General features: G+C 39.9%; 1 protein-coding gene across 5 annotated transcripts in view; it reads right to left on the bottom strand.

Moving 5' to 3' along the window:
* Hmgs (hydroxymethylglutaryl-CoA synthase) overlaps nt 1–24,693 on the bottom strand; it is a 285,981-nt gene that overhangs the window by 166,435 nt on the left and 94,853 nt on the right. For 4 of the 5 annotated variants that reach the window (XM_076210936.1, XM_076210939.1, XM_076210938.1 and 1 more), the window contains exon 3: nt 23,658–23,772. In XM_076210936.1, coding sequence (XP_076067051.1) covers nt 23,658–23,772 — 115 coding nt within the window. Of the gene's footprint in view, nt 1–3,924; nt 4,126–23,657; nt 23,773–24,693 lie in introns of all 5 variants that reach the window. The other variant, XM_076210937.1, reaches the window with a different exon arrangement.

The following is a 24,693-nucleotide window of genomic DNA, read 5'->3' as shown; positions in this document are numbered from 1 at the left end:
ATTATAAATTTCTTTTAATATGTTCCATTTCTCTTCCATCTTTGTTTATTCATTTAAGAAGTTTCCCAATTTGCAGGCCTATAAGCTTAACTTCAGTAAAGAAACCAAATCACTACAGGCCTATAACTGTTTGATGATAGCCAGCATGGATTCAGACAGAAACGTCCTTGTGTGACTAACTCAGATTCTACAATACAGTCATCTCAAATTATGACAAAAGAAACAATATAGATTTAATATATTTAGACTTTGCAAAAGCTTTTTATACCATCCCCCATGAAAGACTACTATATTAGTTTCACACAGAATAAGTGGTAGCCTATTAAGTTGGACTAGTAATTGGTTGAATGATTGAAAACAGAGTTGTTCTAAATGGCAAAACTTCTAGATGGAAATTTTTTATGAGTGGAGTTCCTCAGGGTTCTGTTCTTGGGCCACTTCTATTCATAGTATATATAAATGATATAGACCATGGACTAAAATCTATTGTCTCCATATTTGCTGATGATACAAAAGTGTGGAATGGCAAATCACTTAAACCAGTTAGATATTCAAGAAGATTTAGATAAACTACAGCAGTGGTCTGAAAAGTGGCTAATGAAATTTACTACAAGTAAATGCAAGGTTATGCACATAGGTAAAAATAACAGTACGTATGATTACAAATTATTTGGAAATTCGTTAAAAGTGGATAGTGAAAAGGATCTTGACATAATTATCAGTAACAATCTCAAATCATCTAAGCAGTGTATTTCAGGCTCTGAAAAGCAAATAAGATTCTAGGACTGATTGCATGATCACTTGACTTCAAAAGTCCATCTCTCATTAACAAGCTATCTAAATCATTAGTTCATCCACATTTGGAATATGCTGTTTCTGTATGGTCACCAAATCTCATTAAAGACATTGACAGATTGGAAAAAGTACAATGGCAAGCCACAAAACTGATTCCAAATATAAAAAATAAATCATATGAAAATCAACTAAAACATATGAATCTGTTTTCCCTACAAAAAAAAAAAAAAAAAAAAAAACATAGACTCAGAGGTCACTTGATACAGGTCTATAAGATTCTAAAAAGGATTGACATCAAAAATGACAAAATTTCACACCGAATGAGAATCTGACAATATTGGTCTCAAACTGTCTGGAAATAGATTTAATTTGGAAGTGGGTAAAAACAAATTCACCAACCATGTAGTTAATGAATGGAATAAACTTCCTGCAGAGGCAGTGCAATGTAGTTCACTTCGAAGCCTTCAGATATGTTTAAACACCTAAGCAAGATGCTGTACTGACTGCCACTTATTTCATATTGTTTATTATTTGTCTGTTTATTATTGTTCACTTGATTTTCATTTATTATCAATATGTCAATTTATTATTATTTACTATTTTCCTGTTTACTATTTAACTATGCCTATGCATTTAATTATTCTGTTTATTATTTATGCTGTTATAATTCCATATTTACTTATTATAATTTTTTCACATCTGACCTTGTTATGTACCAAAAGGTCCACAATTTCAGGCTCTGATGTTAATATTGAATCCAGTCCTGACGGTTCCTCATTGTTTCTGTATCTGATATTTTCCTTTACCTATTGAGTCACTGTGCATTCAATGGTCATATCCAGTGGTATGTTTCCCCAGAGGTCTCCACCTTTCACCATCATTTCTTCCCAACATACCAGGTATTTCTTTTGAGTTAAAGTCACCCATTTTTACTATGTTTCTTCCTTCTTTCAGTAAATCAGTTACTGCATTCTTTGTTTTCCAACATTATGGCATGATCACTCTCTGTCCAAGACTGTGTTTTTGGGGGTACATATATCACTAAAAATTGTCTAATTTTCATGTTACTGTTTTCAATTTTTACCATAATCAATTCCACTTTATTTTTTCCTTCTGTTGTCTTAGTCAAAAACATGACCTCTCCACCCTGTTTCTCCTTTCTATTTTTCATCCAATGGTTGTATAGACCTTGTCCCACAGTGTTTGGTGGTAGAGGACTTCTTAATTTCATCTCCACAATTCCCAATTCCCATATCTGGTTTTACTACTGCCATATAGTCGTTTAATTCATTTAGTCCTGAAATCATGCTGTTTGTTGGTATATGTTATTTTTTTTTTCCTTTCTCCTTTTTTTGTCTATTATGTTTCCTTTTATTGATAAACCATTTTCTCAGCCTCAGGTCAAGCTCTCTGTCTCTCTCTCTCTCTCTCAAAAAAAAAAAAAAAAAAAAAAAATCTTTTCAGTCTACACTTTCTCGTTTTTTTATTTGCTTCACTTCTAAGTGCCTTTTCTTTTTTTCCTCATCGCTCATTTCTTTTTTATCCATACACTTTTGTAATTTTTACCATTTGCCAGCTTTGCTGTTTTTGATAGTACTTCTGCTATCATTTGAGACCTTATTTTGATTTTTAGCGGCCTATATTGTTTTTCTTTAGAGTACTGTCCCATCCTATGTACCTCTTCAATCTCTTTGTCTATATCCTGTCCTTCCTCTTATATCTCTCAGAATTGCTTTTGCAATTTTTTTCTCATCTTTTCCTCTTTGATATCTATGTATATAATGTTTTTCTTTAATATCATTAACTACAATGCATTATTCTTAATCCACTGTGTGTCTGACCCAAATTTATTTTTCCCCAATTACTTTAATTACCATTTCTTTGGCATTTTCTTCCGCTTGTACTATTTCCTTAAAAGTTAACTTTTGATTTTTATTGTTCCACTTTTCATTAGTTTTTATTTCCTGGAGATCGGTCTTCTTAATAGTTTCTCCAACTTTCTTGGTCACCACTTGTACAGTATTTGTTTTTTTACTTCTTTTTTCAAGGCCTCGTTTTTGTTTTTATCTTCATTTTTCATTCATTCTCATTTCTGACCATATTGAATACTTTCTTCAGGTCATCAAGCTCCTTGTTTGTCTTGTCATTGGCTCTTTTAAGTTGAATTATTTCTCTGTACATTGCCCTGTACTCAATTTTCAAATCTATTAGTTCATCCAACAAATCAGTAATATCCCTATTTCTTAAAATATTTTTGTACCTAGGTTCTGTATCCAACTCCAAACCTCTACCTAAAATTCCACCTCTTGCAAACCCTGAAAATGCGTAATTATCCAACCTTTGAGTCACTTTTGGGGTTTCATTCATGCAGGATCTTTTTGGTATTACCCCCAGTGGCAGTTCCACTCTGCTCATGTCCAAACATTTCTTTGTTGGTTTACTTTTTCTTCTTTCACTTTTGTCTCCCTCCATTTTATGTATTTAGCACAAATTTTTATGATAATTATGCCATTTCAGTCACTCAGTATGCACAACTCCCTTTACATTCATAAATACAACTATGTGGTTTCCAGAATATCTTAGCAAAAATGCACTGCAAAGCAGAGCTCTTTTCCAGCTGTCCAATTCCACCTGTGGCTTGGCCGAAAGTGTGTGATGTACAAGGAATGATACAGTGGGAGGTTGAATACGAGTCAAGCATAATTATATACGGAAAATGGTGCTGAATGGAGGGGTGGTTGGTAGGACATTAATAGACTATGTAGTGGTATCTAAAAGGAGGGATAGTAACAGTTCTGGACATTCACATTTCCAGGGGAGAGTGTGGGGTATTGTCAGATAATTTCTTGGTAGAAGGGAAATTGAAAGTAGATGAAAAATGGAGGAAGTGAGGGGGGTTGATATGTTTTGATAATGGGTAGTAGGGAGGTGATTCTCTGCTATCCATCATACAGGGTAACCACTGGTAGGTATCTGTCATAGGTCCTACATGTTATTTATGACCATTTCTAAAATTAATACTGTACTCACTTTCTATTCTACTCAACCCTGAGGTCTGAACAACTTCTTATAACTCATTAATCTATTAACAACTTTTAGTAAAGAGAAAAGATAAACACAAATACTTACCATCCCATGAACTGGACTCAACCCAGTTAACAGCATTTATAAGAGCAGCAGTGCCTCCATAGCATGCATTGGTTGTATCAATACCTTCAACATCAGTATTGCCAGAATCTTCAAACAGTTGCATGAGAACAGTCTTCACACTCTTAGATTTATCAATAATAGTCTCTGTTCCAACTTCCAACCGCCCAATGTTCTCATAACCTATGAAAAAGAGAGATGATGGGAATGTTACTTCAGACATTTACTACATCTCAATGTTATCTTAATTCTAAAGCAATTTCTTTTTTCCATCTTTTTTAATGAAATCGCTGAGATAACCTCACTGAATGGAGGACAGGTATGATTAGGGACTCAGCATTTTGCCTTTACAGGTTAGTTAGATTTCTAAATCATGGTAAGCTTGGGATACTTGCAGGCCAAACTGTTGCTTACTGGCTGAACAGCTCTGAGTATCACTACTTGGGCAAAAGGTTGGGTGGGGGTAGTTTGAGGCTACCTGGTAACAAAGAAATTTTACAATAGGGCCATAATACATTAAATTCCCTACTTCAAAAAGTCCTCTGTAAAGAGACACCATCCAGCTAGTCCTCTCAAAGAGAAGTTATCAATGTTAAACCAAAATGTGTTAGGCTTATGTTACCTTGCATCTAAAGAACACTGAATGTAAAAACCAATTCAATAATAACAAATATACATACCAAAGGTCCTTTTCTCCCCTTTATAAGGAGGGTGGCCAAGTCAAAGCATACACCCACCTCACCAATTCAAAACCCATTCATCAGCCCTCCCATCTTAGCACTACATGAATGGTCATCCCAGTCTTCCACCACACTAATGATTAGGTCAAAGCCAATGAGGTGATATGCAATGCTTCCACAGCAGGGCCCAACACCTGCAGCTGATTTACCCCTACTGCTTTATATATACATATACCAAGGCTTTTTCCCCATTACAAGGGAGGTAGCCAAAAAGGTAAAGGCATAAAAACATTCCCACCCATTCTGTGTTGGCATGATGTATATATATATTATATTATTTTATTATTTATTGTAACCATATTTACATTATGTATAATAAAATGTATTTTGTTTGTATAAGATATGGCAGATGCGATGCACGTCTTCGCGCGCAAAATCTGTAGCTAAGCACGTCAGTATCGAAGACAGCCTTGTTGAGGGTGCACGCATTTGTGATTGTGTCATTTTGTGTGTATCCAAATATAAACTTTAAATCTTTAATTTGCGCACTCATTAGCCACCCAGTACATTAAATGGTGGCAGCGGTATAAACAATCATTGTGCACACCTCCACAGACTAAAATTAGAGTGCTGAGCGTCCGTTGTGTTCTTTTCTCTCTCTCCCATTTTCCTTTCCACAGGCTACAGGATTTGTTAGTAGTGAGATGTACTAGTGTTTTCTCATTGTGGACCAGTGACTTTTTTTATTTTTTTACGTAACCATGGCACCAAATGCCAGCAACAGACATTGTTCAGGACCCTTGGGTACATGCCGCTGTGTGATTTAATTTGGACAAAGTTTTCCCCGAGAATCTTCGTGGCCGGCCTTCTTTGGGACTGATATCGCTGGCTGCTTTAGTGGGGATGGTCGTCTCAAGTCACTTCGTGACTTGCAGTTTAAATTGCTCCATGGATGAAGATGGATTCGTGGTTGCAGTCTCAAAATTCTCAGTCAAAGGCTCCCCGGCCTTGTGTATTGCAAGCGTATGCTCTGCGCCGCAGACATTGGCTACCTTGTTACCAGTTTTGTATAATTTTTGCCTTCGGCATACTTGTATTGTCATTTTTTTTTTAGATTTTGTGAATATAAAAAAAAAAAAAATCATCTATCCGGTTGTGCCTTGGGTGGCCATTTGTATGATGTCACTCTTTCTTTACCTTTGGAATTGTAACCCCCTTAGTCTTGGGTACATTTACGTATCAGTGCATTATACATTTTTTTTTACGTAATTTTGCTAATTATGGTCTTATCATTTTTTCTTCATTATTGATATATGCAATGCATTGTTTCTGTGTTTCAATGCTTCTGTTTGTGTGAATTATATCATTTTCTTACGTTCGTGTCCCATGTCCATGTGATTTCTCTATATTATTTTTTTTACATAATTTTGCTAATTATGGTCTTATAATTTTTTCTTCATTATTGATATATGCAATGCATTGTTTCTGTGTTTCAATGCTTCTGTTTGTGTGAATTATATCATTTTCTTATGTTCATGTCCCATGTTTATGTGATTTCTCTATATTATTTTTTTTACATTATTTCATGCTTGTGCTAGTGTGTTGTATTTGCATTAATTATTGCTTGGTGTCAGTGTTTTCATATGCTCTTACGAAGTGGGTTATGGTTGCCAGCTCCTATCATGTCTAAGTCAAAGAGGCCTTTGTTTATCAGTCCACTAAATTCATCTGAGACAATGGCTCACAAGTTGACGTTGCTCCATCAGGACCCGTCAGTCATTAAATTCTCTGGTCAAGATCCTCATTATAGGGTGGCTGATTTTATCCGCCAATGTGAGGACGCCACTGTCCAGTCAAATGTTTCAACGGGTCCTGAAAAGATCTCCTTTGTGAGGTCCCAGATTGTGCCAAATTCTCTAGCATCGGAGTTACTTTCGGCGTCGTGTTTAGATCCTAAATTTTTGGATTATAATTATGACACCTTTAGGTCTAACTTCCTTAAACTTTTTTCAGATACCCCTGGTGGTGGTGCGTTCCATTGGTGCTTCAAACTGGCTGATACTCTCGTATCCCGACTGGGCACTCTTGATTATAGACAGGCGCAAGCTCAGGCCAGTATCCTTGCTGTTGACGCTTTAGAGTCACTTTCACATTCCGATTGGGTAGATAATGGCAATATCACTTTAGATAGATTTCGTCTTATCATTGAATTTCTCTTCTATACCCTTTTTTTGGTCCCTTCTGAGAGAAGAGCAGCATCTTCTCTCATGTATAAGCCTGATGAGACTCTATTGTCTTTTGCGTCACAGCTTTCCCGTAAACTAGGGGAGGTACCATCTAGTTCCTTGTGTATTAGCAATGCTCATCAACATGGTCATGTCCCTTGTTCTCCTCAGTCCTCTCAGTCTACAGTTCCTACTCATAGTTCCCCTCAATCTACAGTTACCCCCCCTCCCCTGGTATGTACCTTTTGTAACAGGTCTGGTCATTCGAGCGACTTTTGTTACCACCGTAGGCGCCAGGTACACAAGTCAAGACTGTCCCCTGTTCGCAGGAGTGTACCTACTGTTTCTTCTAATCTGTCGCATGACCTTTCCAGAGTAGAACCTCCAGGTAGACTCAGTTATTGCCATATCCATGGTCATTGTAAACACTCGACTGATCAATGTTTCAAGGTTTTGAAACTTAGGGATGAGACTTCTCACCAGCCTCGTCAATCCCATTTTCCCCAGCGCGTGTTTCACAACCCAAAGAGTTGACCAGCAATGTTCGGTCTCAAATAATTCCCTTTGTGGCTGTCGAGTCTTCTCAATTACTTACCTTTCAATTTCTTACTAGAGATATGCCTCTTTCTGTCACTGTAGATACTGGTGCAGAATGTAGTCTGTTAAGTAGAAAGGCTTACTTTGCTCTACGGGAATTGTATAATCTCCCTTTATCTCCCTTTTGTAATAATTTGCATTCTGTGCAAGGTTCTCCCTTGCTTGTTCTTGGATCTGTTTGTCTTCCCTTACAGTTTCCCTCGCATACTACAGTCTTCAATGTCACTTTTGCTGTTGTCTCTGGCATTGCCCTTAAGTGTGATTGTCTCTTGGGTATTGATGCTCTTACAGCCCACAGCATAGATATTTCTCCTAGTCGCCGTGTAGTGACTTTCTGCAATTTTGATATCTCTGCTTCGGATAGGCCAGTTTCTGTTTGTGATTCTCCTGTGCTTGATCAGTCCGCACATGTACCTGTCTCAACTTCTATGCGCTCTACCCCTGTTGCTCATTGTGCTGCTGTTGTTGTAGGAGAGCATCTTATTAAACCTTCAAGTTCTGTTCGAGTTCCGGTGCACGTCTCAGGTGCCCCGATAGGGTCTGACGTTCTCTCTTTGCCTGACTCTATTCGTATTCGTCGGCTTGCCCTAGAAGGAACTCTCTCCACTATTCGCGAGGATCATGTTACCACAGCGATGGTAACCAATGTCACGGGTGCTCCTATTCCTCTCTCTCCTGGCAGTCACTTAGGCTCCTTTGAGGTGGTACACGTTGCTGCTTTCCAGGATTCGCCTATTATAGCAGCTTCTGTTCTACAGTCTCCTCCAACATGTGACCCTGCTCACTTAGCTTCTGAGCTTGCCACATTTGTAGGCGAGATTGATTTTCCTGAAGAGACGCCTCGTCTCCTTGACCTGCTAGTTACCCACCGTCAGGCTTTGGCTTTACCAGGTGATCCGTTAGGGGTTACGGACCGTGTGGTTCATAGAATTGATCTTCAGCCAGGCACTCGTCCTGTCTACGTCCCCTCTTACAGGCTACCTCATTCTCGTCGGCTTATAGCCCAGTCCTTGGTTGACGATTTATTGAATGAAGGTGTTGTACAGGAGTCCCACTCAGAGTGGAACTCGCCTCTTCTCCTGGTGCCTAAGAAAGATGGATCTTTTCGTCCTGTTGTTGATTACAGGAAAGTCAATGAGGTCACTCTTCCAGATCATTATCCTCTGCCTATCTTAAGCGAGCTTCTTCAGTCCATTGGCACTGGTAATACGGTGTTCACCACCTTAGATTTAAAAGCAGGTTTTTGGCAGATACCCCTGGAGGAGAAGTCTTGTAAGATCACAGCCTTCTCGACTCCCAGTGGGCACTATGAATGGCTTCGTTGCCCCATGGGTTTGCGGAATGCTCCTTTGACTTGCCAGCGTTTAGTTAACTCCATTTTTCATGGCTTAATTGGGAATGGACTTTTTGTTTACCTGGATGATTTGATTCTAGTTTCCAAAGATGTGGAAAGCCACTTTTCTAAGTTGTCCATGGTCTTGCAATGTTTTGCTGAAGCTGGGTTGAAACTCAACTTACCCAAGTGTTCCTTTTTCAAGGCTAGTATCCAGTTCCTAGGTCATGTTGTAGGACTTCTCTATACCAAAGTCGGTTGAAAATGCACGTTCCTTCCTTGGACTTGCAGGATACTATTGTGCATTCATTAAAGACTTTGCTTCAATTGCTTCCCCTCTCACTCGCCTTCTCAAGAAGGACTCTTCCTTCCAGTGGCGTGATGTCCATCAGACAAGTTTTGATTCCTTGAAGCTTGCTCTTACTGAAGCACCTGTGTTGGCTTTCCCTGATTATAGTATCCCCTTTACTATTTGTACAGATGCTTCTGGTACAGGTATTGGAGCTGTACTCATGCAACAAGTAGATGGATGTAGACCTCATGTTATTGCATATGCTAGTCGCATTCTTAATAAGCCTGAGTCCCGTTACTCTGTTACTCATTTAGAGGCCCTGGCAGTGGTGTGGGCTTTAAAGCACTTCCGTGATATCATTTTTGGATATCCTATTACAGTCTACACGGACCACACTGCTGTCACTCAGCTTTTAAAGAGCAAGAATCTGTCAGGCTGCCTAGCCAGATGGTTCCTCACGATCGAGAAATTCAATCCAACCCTAAAGCATATCCCCGGGCATGCGAACCACGTTGCTGATGCACTTTCACGGAATATCCCTGTTGCTGCTGTTACCGTGATTCATAACTTTTCCCTGCAAGATCTGGCCAAAGCTCAGCGTGAAGACCCTGTTTGGTCTGCTGTCATTTATGCTTTGGAGTCTGGTGATGATTCCACCTTACCAGCTTTACCAGTACCTCTGTACCAATTTTCCCTGCAGGATAAGGTTCTCATTCGTAATGTGGAAGTGTTTGAGCAAGATGTGGGACAGCTAGTGATCCCTGAGTCTCTAGTTCCCGTTGTTTTGTCCCTTGCTCATGATGCCCCTCAGGCTGGTCACCCAGGTCGTGACAAAACCCTGGCTATGGCAAGGAAGAAGTATTATTGGCCTAAAATGTGACTAGACATTACCTCTCATGTAGACCGGTGTAGTTCTTGTGCCCAGAACAAAGGTTCTACGAGCACTGCTCCCATCTTAGAGTACCCTACTCCTTCTCGCCTGTTTCAGACTATGGCTATAGACCTTTTGCAAATGTCTCGTAGCACGCAGGGCTCTGTGTATGTCCTTGTGTGCGTGGATCACTTTAGTCGTTTTGTGGTCTTAGCTCCCTTACATAACAAATCTGCACCAGTTGTAGCACATGCTTTAGTTTCCCATGTGTTGTGTCCATACACCACTCCTTCGGTGCTCCTTAGTGATAATGGGACTGAATTTAGGAACGAGGTTTTGGCAGGTATTTGTGAACGTTATGGTATCAAACAGACATTCGTGACTGCTTATCATCCAGCATCCAATGGTCTTGTGGAGAGGACGAACGGGAAAATTTTAGAGATCCTACATCACCTTGCTAGTAATTTTCATGAGTCTTGGGAGGATTGGCTTCCCCATGTTAGTGCTTGTATCAATAGCACCATTAATGTTTCCACGGGCAAAACGCCTCATTATGTTATCTTTGGAGTTGAGAAACGGCTCCCATATGATGTGCTTGACAGCCCTGCTCATCCCCTCTAGAATGTAGATGACTAGAGTAAACTGCAGTCATGTGCTGCATGCCATTTATACTTCTGTTAGGGCTGGTGATCATGTTTTCAAAAGCATGCCTGATCGCCAGTCAGAATTAAATTGTAAATTTGAGGGCCCACCTTTTGGTGAATGAATGTCTACATCCTAACAAGTTCAGGATTTTTTACCCCTCTACAGGCCTTAGCGAGAGTTCCCACTAGGATAGGCTTAAGAAGACTCAAGTGCCTATCCCTACCTTTACATGTTCTCCTCCTGGGCCCACAGTAAGAACTTTGCCTTGTTTAGCTACCCCTCATTGTTATGACTTTAGGTCAAGGGGTCCTGTAATTACCTGAATTTTCATTGTGTAGTGTTATGTATTCTTGTGATGTTTCCCATTTATGTATTTTTGTGATGTTTCCCATTAATATTTTCTTGTGATGTTTCCCATTTATGTATTCTTGTGATGTTTCCCATTTATGTATTCTTGTGATGTTTCCCATTTGTGTATTCTTGTATTCTATTTTGTCGTGTTTAGATATTATCATGTCCCGGACGTCTGGCAATTGCTGTATTTGTATTTTTGTTAACTGGCGCCAGTCTTATGTTCCTTTTTGTGTTGTATGTATTGTCTTTATGTCCTCATATATGTATGTGTTTATTTAATGTATTTGGGTATGCTATTATATCCTTTTGTCCCACACTTCTTTCTGCCACTGTTGTGTATGTGGTATGTGTGTGGCTTGTCTTTGTGTCATTTAGATTCTTTTTGCCTCGGTCAGTTTTTTTTCTTGTTTGCTTGGTGAGGGCACCGAGTGGCGCGGGCCGAGCAATGTGTTTGCATGGTGTGTGTGTGTGTGTGTGTGTGTATGTATATATATATATATATATTGTATTATTCTATTATCTATTGTAACCATATTTACATTATGATTAATAAAATATATTTTGTTTGTATAAGATATGGCAGATGCGATGCACGTCTTCTAGCGCAAAATCTATAGCTAAGCACGTCAGTATCGAAAACAGCCTTGTTGAGGGTGCACGCATTTGTGATTGTGTCATTTTGTGTGTATCCAAATATAAACTTTAAGTCTTTAATCTGTGCACTCATTAACCACCCAGTACAATTCCATCCCTGAATGCACTCCACACCCCTCCACCCTCCCTCTCAACTTAGCACCTCCTGGACGATGGGTCATCCCTGCACCTTGTCCACTGCCCTGGGTCAGAAGCAGTGTCGCAAGACACGGCACATCCATAGCAAGACCGCTTCATTAAATCGGCGACCCCCACTCTCTGTCCCCCCATGCATAAAGGAGAAGATGGGGAGAAATCCCTTCGGGCTGCGTCAACTTTTGCTCACACATACTACCTCACACATACTACCTCACACATTCCACCTCATGCATCACAACATCATCCATATACAACCATTTTCCATTCACCCGTCTTCTGTCCTCTCCCGTCGTTCCTTAACAGACATTCCCCTCTTCACCCCATCCACCCACCTCATCCTAGGACGTCCCCTCATGTTCACTCCCTCCACATCTGCCTTCCATACCTCTTTTACTAGTCTTTCTTCACTCATTCTTTCCATGTGTCCAAACCATCCTAATACTCTTTCATCAACCCTATCTCTCAACTCCCTTTCCACCCCTGTTCTCCTCACCTCCTCATTTCTCACTCTATCTAGCCTAGTAACCCCCATCATACTTCTAAGACACCTCATCTCAAACACATTCAAACTCCTTCTCTCTTCCTCTCTTATGTTCCATGTTTCTGCTCCATACAGTGCTGTTGGCACAATCACTCCTTCATATAGTCTCCTCTTAGCATCCATTCCCAAATGTCTATTCCTCATTACACTTTTTAATCCACCAAGGCATTTACTCGCTTCTCACAATCTACATTCTACCTCCACCTTCACTCCACCTTTTCCTGCCACATTTGCACCCAAGTATCTAAAACTATCCACTTCCTCCAGTCGCTCTCCCTTAATGCTCACTTCCAGACTACTGCCACTTTCACCCCTTGTACATCTCATCACCTTACTTTTACCCACATTTATCTTCAGCTTTCTTCTATCACATACTCTCCCAAACTCTGTCACCAACTTCCTCAATCCCTCCTCCAATCCTGCCACAAGCGCAGTGTCGTCAGCAAACAACAGCTGGCTCACCTCCCACTTTTCTCCATTTTCTTTAACCATCTCCAATCCCTGACCCGCTACCCTTGCATTTACCTCTCGCACTATTTTTTACAAATATTTTTTCTTTTTAAACAGCTTTTCCTCACTGCTTTATATATTTGGAAAATTTATGGAGCAGAAAAGAACATCCTTTTGGACCACATTATTTCTTTATCCATTTACAACCATTCTCCTTTCACTCCTATCTTTTGTATTCCCTTTTCCTCATTCAACAGACATTCCTCTTACATCCATAGTCCCCTTTACCCTGTCTATACCTCTCATCCTTGGTCTTCTGTTCATTCCATCCATTTCTATTTTTTACAAATATTTTTTCTTTCTAAACAGCTTTTCCTCACTATTTACATGTGGCAAAATGATATCAGCACTTTTTTTTTTCTTTCTCTCTGATTTCTAGTAATGACTATTACCTGCCCCAACAGTCGAAGTACACAGGGTGGTGACAGCTTTAGCCACAAATATGTATTTCCTGGTATAGGCTCTTCAACTCACCTATTTGGAAATTCTCTTTCCACCTCATCCTCTTCCTCAACTCTACATATCTTACTCTATCCATCCTTGTAACACCTACCATACTTCTCAATACACTTCATCTCAAACATGTTTATGCTCTTCCTTTCTACTCCCTCAAATTCCAAATAATTCTTTCAAAATGTACCCTGTTACCCAAAAAACAAGGTAACATTCAGCAATAGCCCTTGAAACCTCCTACAGATCTCTGGGAAGATACTGGACTGCAGAGCTGGGCGTGTTCCTTGGTGTGTTCCTAGGTATGTCCTTCAGTGTCCTAACTGACACTTATATAGTCAAAACACCAAGAGATGCACCTAGGAACAAACTGAGGAATGCACCCAGCTCTGCTGGACTGTTCTCTTTTGTATCAATGTAGTTCTGTTTCTATGTTACCAGCTAGAAGGAGGAGGAGGAGGATGGGTGGAATTATAGGGTGCCAGCTTTCCTTGTATGAAAAAATAGATGGAAAATGATTTAACCTTGCAAAAAGAGACCTTGGTCCTTTTCTAGGCCCTTGGGGCACCTTTAGATGAAGCTAATCTTCACACATGCCCAACTAACACAAGATATTTTGATCACCTTCAACACTTTTCCCTATATTACATACAGACACTCCTTCATATAACCTCCTCTTAGCATCCATTCCCAGATGTCTATTTCTCATTACACTTTTCAATCCACCAAGGCATTTACTCGCTTCTCTCAATCTACATTCTACCTCAACCCCCACTCCTCCCTTTCCTGCCACATTCGCACCCAAATATCTAAAACTATCCACTTCCTCCAGTCTTTCACCCTTAATGCTTACCACCAGCCTGCTGTCACTGCCACATTCATCTTCAGCTTCCTTCTTTCACACACCTTCTCAAACTCTGTCACGAACTTCCTCAATCCCTCCTCTGATCCTGCTACAAGCGCAGTGTCGTCAGCAAACAACAACTGGCTCACCTCCCACTTTTCTCCATTTTCTTTAATCATCTCCAACCCGACCCACTACCCTTGCATTCACCTCTCGCACCACCCCATCCATGTAAAGATTGAACAGACAGGGTGACATAACACATCCCTAACAAAGTCCCACCTTTACCTCAAACCATTCACTCTCTCCATTTCTAATCCTAACACAAGCTCTACTACTCTCATAAAAACTCTTGACTGCTCTTAATAGCTTTCCTCCTATCCCATATATCTGCAGTACCTCCCACAGTGCCTTCCTATCTACCCTGTCATAAGCCTTTTCCAGATCCATAAAAGCTCAAAAAACATCCTTACCTTTTCCTATAGCTTTCTCACATATCTGTTTTACCACAAAGATCTGATCTACACAACCCCTACCTGTCCTAAACCCTCACTATTCCTCACCAATTACTCCCTCTGTTCCTCTCCTAATCCTCTCAATCAAGACCCTACCATACGCCTTCCCAACTACACTCAACAAGCTGATCCCTCTGAAACTACTACACTCACACTTGTCCCCCTTTCCCTTGTAAAGCGGGACTATACAGGCACTCCTCCAGTCCTCCAGCACTCTACCCTCTCTCAAACAAACATTAAACAACCTCACCAGCCAGTCCACCATCACTGTACCTCCTTTCTTCAGACATTCTGCATGGTATCCATCCAGACCAGGTGCCTTACCTGCTCTCATCATCTTAACAGCTGCTTTCACTTCATTCTTCCCTATTTCTCCTCCATTTTCCTCACTCATCACTCTCATTTTCTTAGCACTTCCCACTGCAACTATCTTTCCCTCCCTATCCTCCTTCACATTTAGCAACTCCCTAAAATACTCTGCCCACCTTCCTCTCACTGCCTTCTCTTCCATTATCATCTCTCCATCTGCACCTTTTATCTTTTCCTCTCTACTTGATTCACCTCCTGTGTAATGAGAAATAGACATCTGGGAATGGATGCTAAGAGGAGGTTATATGAAGGAGTGATTGTACCAACAGCATTGTATGGGGCAGAAACATAAAACATGAAAGAGGAAGAGAGAAGGAGTTTGAATGTGTTTGAGATGAAATGTCTGAGAAGTATGATAGGGGTTACTAGGCTAGATAGAGTATGAAATGAGGAGGTGAGGAGAAGAACAGGGGTGGAAAGGGAACTGGGAGATAGGGTTGATGAAAGGGTATTAGGATGGTTTGGACACATGGAAAGATTGAGTGAAGAAAGATTAGTAAAAAGAAGTGTGGAAGGCAGAGGTGGAAGAAGTGAATATGAGGGGGCATCCTAGGATGAGATGGATGGATGGGGTGAAAGGGACATTACAAAAGAGAGGAATGTCTGTGAAAGAAGGACGGGAGAGTACAGAAGATAGGGGTGAATGGAGGGGGGTTGTGTATAGATGATGCTATGATGCATGAGGGGGAGTGGGGAGGTATGTGTGAGAAGAAAGTTGACGCAGCCCGAAGGGATTTCTCCCCGACTTCTCCTTTTCTGCATGAGAGAATGGAGAGGGGGAGTCGCCGAATTTATGAATCGGCCTTGCTGTGGATGCGCTGTGTCTTGCGACACTGCTTCTGACCCAGGGCAGTGGACAGGATGCAGGGATGACCCGTCATCCAGGAGGTGCCAAGATAAGAGGGAGGGAGGAGGGTGGAGGGGAGTGGAATATATAGGAAATGGAGTGGGTGGGAGTGGTTTCTATGCCCTTTTCTTTGTGGCTACCCCCCATGTAGGGGGAAAAAGCCTTTGGTATATGTATGTACATACAGACAACTCTCCATTTATGTGAGGGTTATGATCCTGAAGATCTGACATAAATTGAACTTTTATTTGTGGGTCATAACTGCCCCATAAAGATGTACACATTTACCAAAGGCCCTTTCCACCTTATAATGAGGATGTTCCACTGCATTACCTTCAACCTGAATAGTGTGGCAGGGACCAGGGACTCTTCATCCATGAGATAGTGAGGTTTGGGAGGTGTTAAACAGGTTTTAATGTGCATGTTGTAGCTCTAAGTCAACCCCCTAGCTTCTTTTCAATAATAATAATAATTGTTGCCTCAACTTTCACTGACTGGACACACAGCCCTATAGTGGCTGGCAATGGTCCTGAGGCCCTCTAACATATCTTTTGAAAGAAACTTTGACTTGTTGTTTGTATTGTATTAATGTGGAACTTCCTAATTTACCAGCTGAACACAGCAGGAGGGAAACAGTTGCTAGCTGTTAGTCCTCCTTGTGTGAAAAGGTGGGATATTTAGTTCTTGTTCAAGGAAGTTAGGCATGCCTAGATTCAAGCAACTATTGCCTGGGCCAACACCTCACAGATTGTGGATGTCATCTCCTAGTGTTAAGATACTGGATGTGTATACTCTTCCATGACCCTTGGGACTATTGGGTTAATATGTATATCCAAATCCTAGTCTCCCCTTGTTGGGCTCTGTGGTGGGTGGGGCATGGAAGGGCAAATCACATGCTTATGTCTATGACAACAATACTAGACACATATATTGGGGACCGGTCGAAGACAACTGGTCCAATGGCAACTGGTCTAAAAATGTCTGGTCCAATGCTAACTGGTCTAATAAACAAATTAGTCTAAAGACTAGTCTAAAACTGATTTGTCTATTAGACCAATTGATCTAAAGGTAACCAGTCTAATACTGATTGGTCAAACCCAACAAACTGAAAGGAATGACTGAAAACTAATTTTTTTTTCTTCTAATTAAAGTACATATATAGTAGTCATAAGGCTATTTATTTATATTCATATTGAAAATACCTTGAGATTTTAAAAGATTAAACAAAAATGCAAAATATTTTCTACTTCAGACTCAAAATTTCAAACTGTGAGCTAGTATTCATACATAAATACATATATCAAAGGCTTTTTTCCCCCCTTACACGGGAGGCAGCCAAAAGACAAGGCATAGAAACCACTCCCATCCATTCCATCCCCTACATACTCCACTCCCCTCTACCCTCTTCCCTCCCTCTTATCTTGGCACCTCGTGGATGATGGGCCATCCCCGCATCTTGTCCACTGCCCTGGATCAGAAGCAGTGTTGCAAGACACAGCACATCCACAACATCTAAAATATCATTATTGTCTTTCTCATTTGACAAGGATAAGATTCTCTCTTTATGTACAATGTCTTTTTTCTTTAGTCTATTGCTTGGCTCTCCTTGAACAATGCATCCAATCTGTTCTTCCATATTCTTTTGCTCCTTTCACAGTTGGTTAATACATAAATATATGAGGGTCGTTCCAAAAGTAATGCCTCCTATTTTATTATTCCACCTGAAGGGATCCGAGGGGATTGCAAATTGCATTGTTATGATGACTGAACTTATGCACTCATGACCTGAAAGTTTCATCTCTCTGTTGCAGATATTGATGGTGTGACACTCTAAGAAAGCAATCCCTGTCATGGACGTATGTCAGAAGCAGAGATGCGTCATTGAATTCCTCCATGCAGAAAAAACTGAACCAATCAACATTCACCGGTGCCTGGTGAACATTTACAAAACCGATGCAGTTGATGTCATCACAGTTAGGAGATGGGTTCGTTGATTTCAGAGTGGCGACAGAGATGTGAGTGACAAAGTGCGCTCCGGATACCCATGCAAAGCCACCACCATGGAAAACAAAGTGCACCTCAATCAGCTCATCCACGCTGATCGGTGGATAACAGTGAATGAAATACATGTAGAGTTGGATGTGGGTGTCTGTGCACTGGAAATGATGTCATCCCTAGGATACAGCAAAGTGTGTGCTAGGTGGGTTCTACGAATGCTCATGCATGACCAAGAGGACCACTGACAGGATGTCTGTCAGGACTTGTTGGATCGATACAAAGCTGAAGGTGATGGATTCTTGGACCGCATCATCACTGGTGACGAGATGTGGTGTCACCACTACAAGCCAGAGTCCAAACGGCAGTTGATGGAATGGCACCACTCACAATCCCCAGCAAAGAAGTTCAAGACGCAAACATCTGCTGGCAAAGTGATGTAAGCCATCTTCTGGGACAGGAAGGGCGTCATCCTCCTAGATTTCTTGGAATCAGGGGCAACTGTCAACCCTGACCGTTACATTGAAACGTTGACCAAGCTGAAGGCCTGGATTGCCTGTGTAAGGCCAGAGAAAAGGGAAACATTCTGTTTGCAACATGACAACACCTGGCCACACACAAGTTTGAAGACCATGGAATGTGTGACAAAGTTTGGCTGGATAGTTCTGTCTCACCCATATTATAGTCCCGACCTGGCACCGTCAGACTTCCACTTGTTCGGACCTCTAAAGGACACATTACATGGGCAGCGTTTCCCCGACAACAACGCCAAAATCGCAGCCGTGAAAAAATGGACCACCTCGGCAGGTGCTGACTTTTACGACCGAGGCATCAAGGCTCTCATTCATTGCTGGCAAAAGTGCACTGAGAATGGTGATTATGTAGAAAAATAAATTCTGGAGCACAAGAGGTCACTCATTTTAATGGTGCCACTCCCATCTTCGTAGTTCTTCAACTTTTTGAGTTAAAAAATAGGAGGCATTACTTTTGGAATGACCCTCGTACCAAGGGCCCCCCTTATAAGGAAAGTAGCCAAAGTCAAAGGCATAAATCCACTTCCACCCATTTTATCCCCACATACTCCACTCCTATTCACCATCCCTCCTTCACTCTTTCCTTAGCTCCTCCTGGATGATGGGGCATCCATACATCTCACCCACTCTCTGGAACAGAAAAAATGCAGCAAGATGCAGCACACACACACAAGGCTGCTTCATTTAATTGGCAACCCTCCCCCTATGTGTCCCCTCATGCAGAAAAAGAGAAGACTAGGAGAAATCCCTTCAGGATGGGTCAAAATATCATTCACACACACTCCCTCACCTCCCCCCATCCCACACCCACTCCATTCCATGCATTGTTAATGAGTTTGAAAGTTCCAACATCTACATAACCTATAACACCTCTACCTGCTGATGCCATGCTTTTACTTTATTTCGAGTCCTTGGTATACCAACTTCTATCTTGCTGTGTACTGACCATAATGAAAGTAGAAAAAGAGATCGCATTTCTTGACCTCATAATATTCTCTGAATTTTTTCCCTAGCATAATTTTTGTTGAAATAAATAATAACAGGAATGCCTTCATCTGGAATTGTGTGCTTCAATTGTAGCCATGCAACCTCAAGTTCACTGGTAGGTAAGATGTCTAGTGCTGCCATTTGTGGAATCTTTAAAGAAAAGTTTTCATCAGTGCCATATAAGGATTTCAAACCTGGCAAAATTATTTTTCTATTGATACTTTGTCCCAGATGAAAGAGGACCTGTTAGGTGTACCAGGCATTTCAGATTTAATTGCATTTATAACACCAACTTCGAAGTTAATGATTATCATCTCAGGACAAAGGTTGATTTAATTTTCTACAGCATAACCAAGAAGATCACAGAAACACTGGATGTAGCATTCTGTGTTTCATTGTGACATTAGCACAAACACCAAAGGCAACACACAATTCCTCTCATGTATTTACCTAGTTGTATCTATCTACTTGTATTTTACGGGAAGAGAGCTATGCTCGTAGAGACACACTTTTGTATCTTTCAGCATCCAGTTTGATCTTAAATTCTTTTATAATTTTTGCACTCATTGTTTCCTCATTCAGTTTGTTCCAGATATCTATCACTGTGTGGGAAGCTATTCTTTTTCAAAGCTCTTCTGTAACTATCCTTTTTAAGTTTCTTTTTGTGTCCTCTTGTTTTCCTTCTATCCCACTTAAGGGGGTACGCGACACCTGGAGGTCATTTTCTAAAATATTTAGAGTAAAGAGCTGAAACTTCTCATGTAAATAGGTATCCATATTGCCTACATTTTAGGTGAAGCAGAATGATGTATGTACACATGTACACATGTACGTATACCAGTAGCGACATTTAAAAGTGCACAGCACCATAATACGTGGACCAATTTGTTTTATATTTTGGCTATGATTAGTCAGTAGGCACACCTAGGGTCGGTCATTGAGTAATTGAACAATTTCCTTTATACTTTTGCATACAGGCATTTCAATTTTAATGTCTGGCAAAAATCGTGAAAAATACAATTTTTTTGCTCGTTTCCATTATTACTCCGAACTCTTTCATCCTATTCAAAATATTCGAACGATAGGCCCTAGCAGTTACTAAAAGTAATATTCCCTGTAAGTTTCATCTAAATCTGATGTATATTAGATTTTTTATGATTAAAAAAAAGTAGAAAAATATCGAACGGAGATATGGCAACTTGAAATATGAATATATCTGTAACTTGCTTATAGTTTCACCAATTTGACTGATTTTTTCATGGCTTAATTCTTATTATATAATAAGTAAGTACAGTAAAAATTATCAACATATTTTAATTATAAGTACTTTAAATACTGAAAAACTAAAGTATAAGTATGTCACAGTAGTGACGACGCACAGACGACAACATCATATAATTTGCTTTTTTGCACCTTTGGCGGTTTCTTCATATGAAACCTCTCTGCTGGGGGTCTTCAGGGTATCTAAATCATTGGAAAGAGGTTTATTTTCCAGTAGTGGGTGCCTTCTCTTTCCTCATCAGATTCCCCTCGCCAATCTATGTTGGTAGGGCACCCCCTCCAGCATCATATGATGTCCCTTCTTCTTTCTTCTTCCTGTATAGCCTTGATCTTTTTCCTCTTGCTTTCTTCTTTCGATTTAATCTTCCTCTTTGAATTGTTTAGTCGAATGTTGTCCTTTACCTCTGTCACTGTCACAGAGGTGCAGTGAGGGCGGTGGTGGAGTGAGAGGTGGTGAGATCTTTAGTCGTCTTTGACTGCTTGCCATCTTTAACTGCTGTTTTTTGTCATTGTGATGTTCTTTTGTTCTTTTTGCTACCCATGATGACTGTACTAAAGAGTAATATGTACTAGCTAAAGTAATAGATTGCAATGAGAGCTCATGAGACATGCGTACTTCTCTTTTCAGAGCTAGCCGGGAACTAACGCTTAGTTTCGCAAAAAGTTGGCGAAATATTCTCCCTCCACCTTCCTCCCTTCCCCTCCACAATCGTATTGGCCGTTGATACACTGGGCGAGTGTAAATTCAATCAAATTTCAATGTTATTCGCTGCGCCTGAAGGTCCTAAGTGGCACGCCTCCCTCTAGTGTGGGTTGTGCCTTTAAATTTGTCCCTTTAAACCTCACCCAGGACCTTTAAATTGCGCGTGGCTGGAAAATTATTTGTCGGGATTTATTTCTAAATGGTATACGTACATTTTGAACACAGTTTTGAAAAATGCCATATCTTGACCAAATTCACCCCCCCAGGTGTCGCGTACCCCCTTAAGTGAGTCATCTCTATCAAGGACTTCCATCCCTTATATAATTCTGTAAATGGTTAGCAGGTCTCCTTTTTCACTACTTTGTTCCAGGGTTGGTAGTTTGAGTTTGTCCAATCTCTGTTCATATGTCAATTTGGAGCGTTGGTGCCATCATTGTCATTGGTCTTTGAATTCTTTCTAATTTCTTTCATTTTAGTACTAAGTGTCCATAGTGTCGCAGCGTATTCCAATTTTGTGGTCCAATGGGAGTATGAATTGTATACAGTTGTTTGAAAACTGTGGGACAGTCTTGAATGTCCCATCCATTATCCAAAATGGAGCATTTTCAAGTTTCTTCAAATTAAAATAGGTGGTAAATAACAATATCTTGTCACCACCAATGCTGGATTTTTTTTATAAAAATGGTTTACCAGATATCAATTATTTGGTTCTACTGGTCCCTCTTAATGCATTCTGCTTATTATATTCTTGAGAACCCCTTTATTTCCAATATAAGGTATACATACATATACATATACCAAAGGCTTTTTCCCCCTACACTGGGGGTAGCCAAAAAGAAAAAGGCATAGAAACCACTCCCACCCATTCCATTTCCTATATATTCCACTCCCCTCCACCCTCCTCCCTCCCTCTTATCTTGGCACCTCCTGAATTCTTCTGTCATAACTTATATTCATAAAAGAATATAAGGTATGATAGAGAAATTCACTGAACTACATACATCTTGAATTATTTGGCAAGGCTTGTCGCTGGTTTCAGTTGATCTTCATTTTATTGCACTATGACACTTCACTATATGAACTCAACTGGCCTCAGCAGATCCACAAGTATGTTCACTTTCACTTGTTAGAAAATTACTTATCTTCACATTGAGTTACTGCAGTTCTTTTAAATGCTCCATTTTCGAATCTCCAGTAGGTTTCTTTGCCATTTGTCTTCTGAACTTTCTTTGTGTACAGTGTAAACAAATACCCATTTTCTGCAAGTTTGTGCTTTCCTCTTTCAGAAAGGACAGTTTCACACGCATTCAATTCCATAATGAAGGGCTTATGTGAATACACTAACAATGTTGTAAAAGTAAACTTAGAATATCATTCTGTCAACTATAATTGATGAAATATAATGAATGGCTGTTAGGCATTAGAACTATCATATCATATGAATAGACTAACGATGTTGTAAAAGTAATCATAGAATATCACTTTGTCAACCTGTAAATGATGAAATATAATGAACAACATTTGGAAAACCCAGTAATATGGCAATTTGGTATTAGAACAACCATATCATTAGAATGATTATATACAAACAAATTAGTAACTAGACCAGGTTGCATTGGACCATTCAGTATCGGACCAATCTTCCTATTACACTAATTGCACCTATTGGACAAGGTGCTATTAGACCAACTTTCATCAGACCAATTGGTATCAGACCAATGGTCATTAGACCAACCATACCATCTTTCTCTCAAACATATTGCCAATTTCATCTTTTTCTGCTTCAATCCATTCCACAACAATACACATTCAATGACCCAATTACTACAGTTCAGGCTGATGCCTCTGCATGGGAAAAACACAAGAGGGAAATTCCAAGCCCCTTCACTCCATCCCATATAATCACCTTCGACATTTATGGGAACACGGTGCTGATATTCTCACCCCTTCCCCCAACAGCACCATAAGGCATGGGAAAAGGAAAAAGTGGAAAATTGTAAATGGTAGAATATAGATTCAAAGATGTAGTAATAGCCTATACAAAAACTCCTCTTCATAAGTAGCAAAATTTCTGTAACATTTTCAAATTAGGCAAATGATGAATGCCTCTAATCTGTTGGAGGGGGGGGGAGAAAGAGAGATGGAGAGAGAGGGAAAGAGAGAGAGGGAGAGAGAGAGACAGACAAAGAGAACAAGAGAGAGAGAGAGAGAGAGTGAATATTAATGTACACAGTATATAACTATGTAGTCAATACCCTAGTATAGGTATGATAATTAATAATCATAAAGTAATAAAATATCAATTAACATCTTATCATGGCACTGTACAGTTTCAACATATCAAATCTTACCAATTCCTGTTCTTTCCATAAGCCGTGAGAGTACTGTCAGGCAGAGAGAGTTAATATCTTCCCGATCCGAACAAAAGCCCATCCTAGTCTGCCCAAGTCCAATTGTGTATTTACCCTGAAATAGTACCAGTAATTAGGAATGTGTCCATACTTGACTTTACATAAACCCCCTTCACAATAGCACACTTTTTTTTTTTTTCTTTCTTTCAGTCTAGTCACTGAAAAGAAGGTAAGAATTGGTTGCTGAATAGTGGATTCTAGACTCTACGGGGGCAAAAATATCTATTAACACATCCATGGGAGTTCTTCCAGTCCACCTATGTAGATTATTCTTTGTTACAATTCATATTCACCCTTAATCTGTTATATATCTAACTTGTTTTTCTTTACCTTTTTAGCATATGTTGAGCATTTACCTAGTTGTATCCTACAGGAAAGGGAGCTATGCTCATGGTGTCCCATCTCACCATATCTAATTTGCTCTTAAATTCTTGTATTGTTTTTGCACTTACTATTGTTTCATCTAGTACAGTGTTTTTCAAACTGTGGGTCCAGACCCTTCAGCAGGTCACATGAAAAATAAAATGGGTTGCAACAAAAAAGAAAGGAAATAAAAAATATACAAGTGAGAGCAAGGCAGAGGGGGAGGAAGAAATGATGAAAAATGAATGTTTCCTGAAATATTTCTCATTTCTTTTTCTCTTTCCCTCTCCCTTTCCCCTTCTTTTCCTTTTTCATCCTCTCTCTCACTCAATATATATATATACATAAGGTTGTTTCGATATTGGAACAACCTTATTTGATGAGTAACCATTGAATAGCTAGTTGTTGACAGTTCCACACCAATCATCTCTTTTTTTTTTTCCTGTCTTTACTAATTTCATATGATTACCTTTTATATTTGTCAGTCTTTACTAATATTCTAGTGAACTCAGGCTTATTCTCCACACTTTTAGATATCATACTACATCCAGTTTTTTATATATTTATATACATATATATATATATATATATATATATATATATAAACACATTA

The sequence above is a fragment of the Oratosquilla oratoria genome, chromosome 28 (assembly GCF_046742065.1).
Source record: "Oratosquilla oratoria isolate Oo_2021 chromosome 28, ASM4674206v1, whole genome shotgun sequence".
Taxonomy (NCBI): domain Eukaryota; kingdom Metazoa; phylum Arthropoda; class Malacostraca; order Stomatopoda; family Squillidae; genus Oratosquilla; species Oratosquilla oratoria.
Note: the sequence above shows the minus strand (reverse complement) of the source record. Positions and strands in the feature narration are given on the sequence as shown.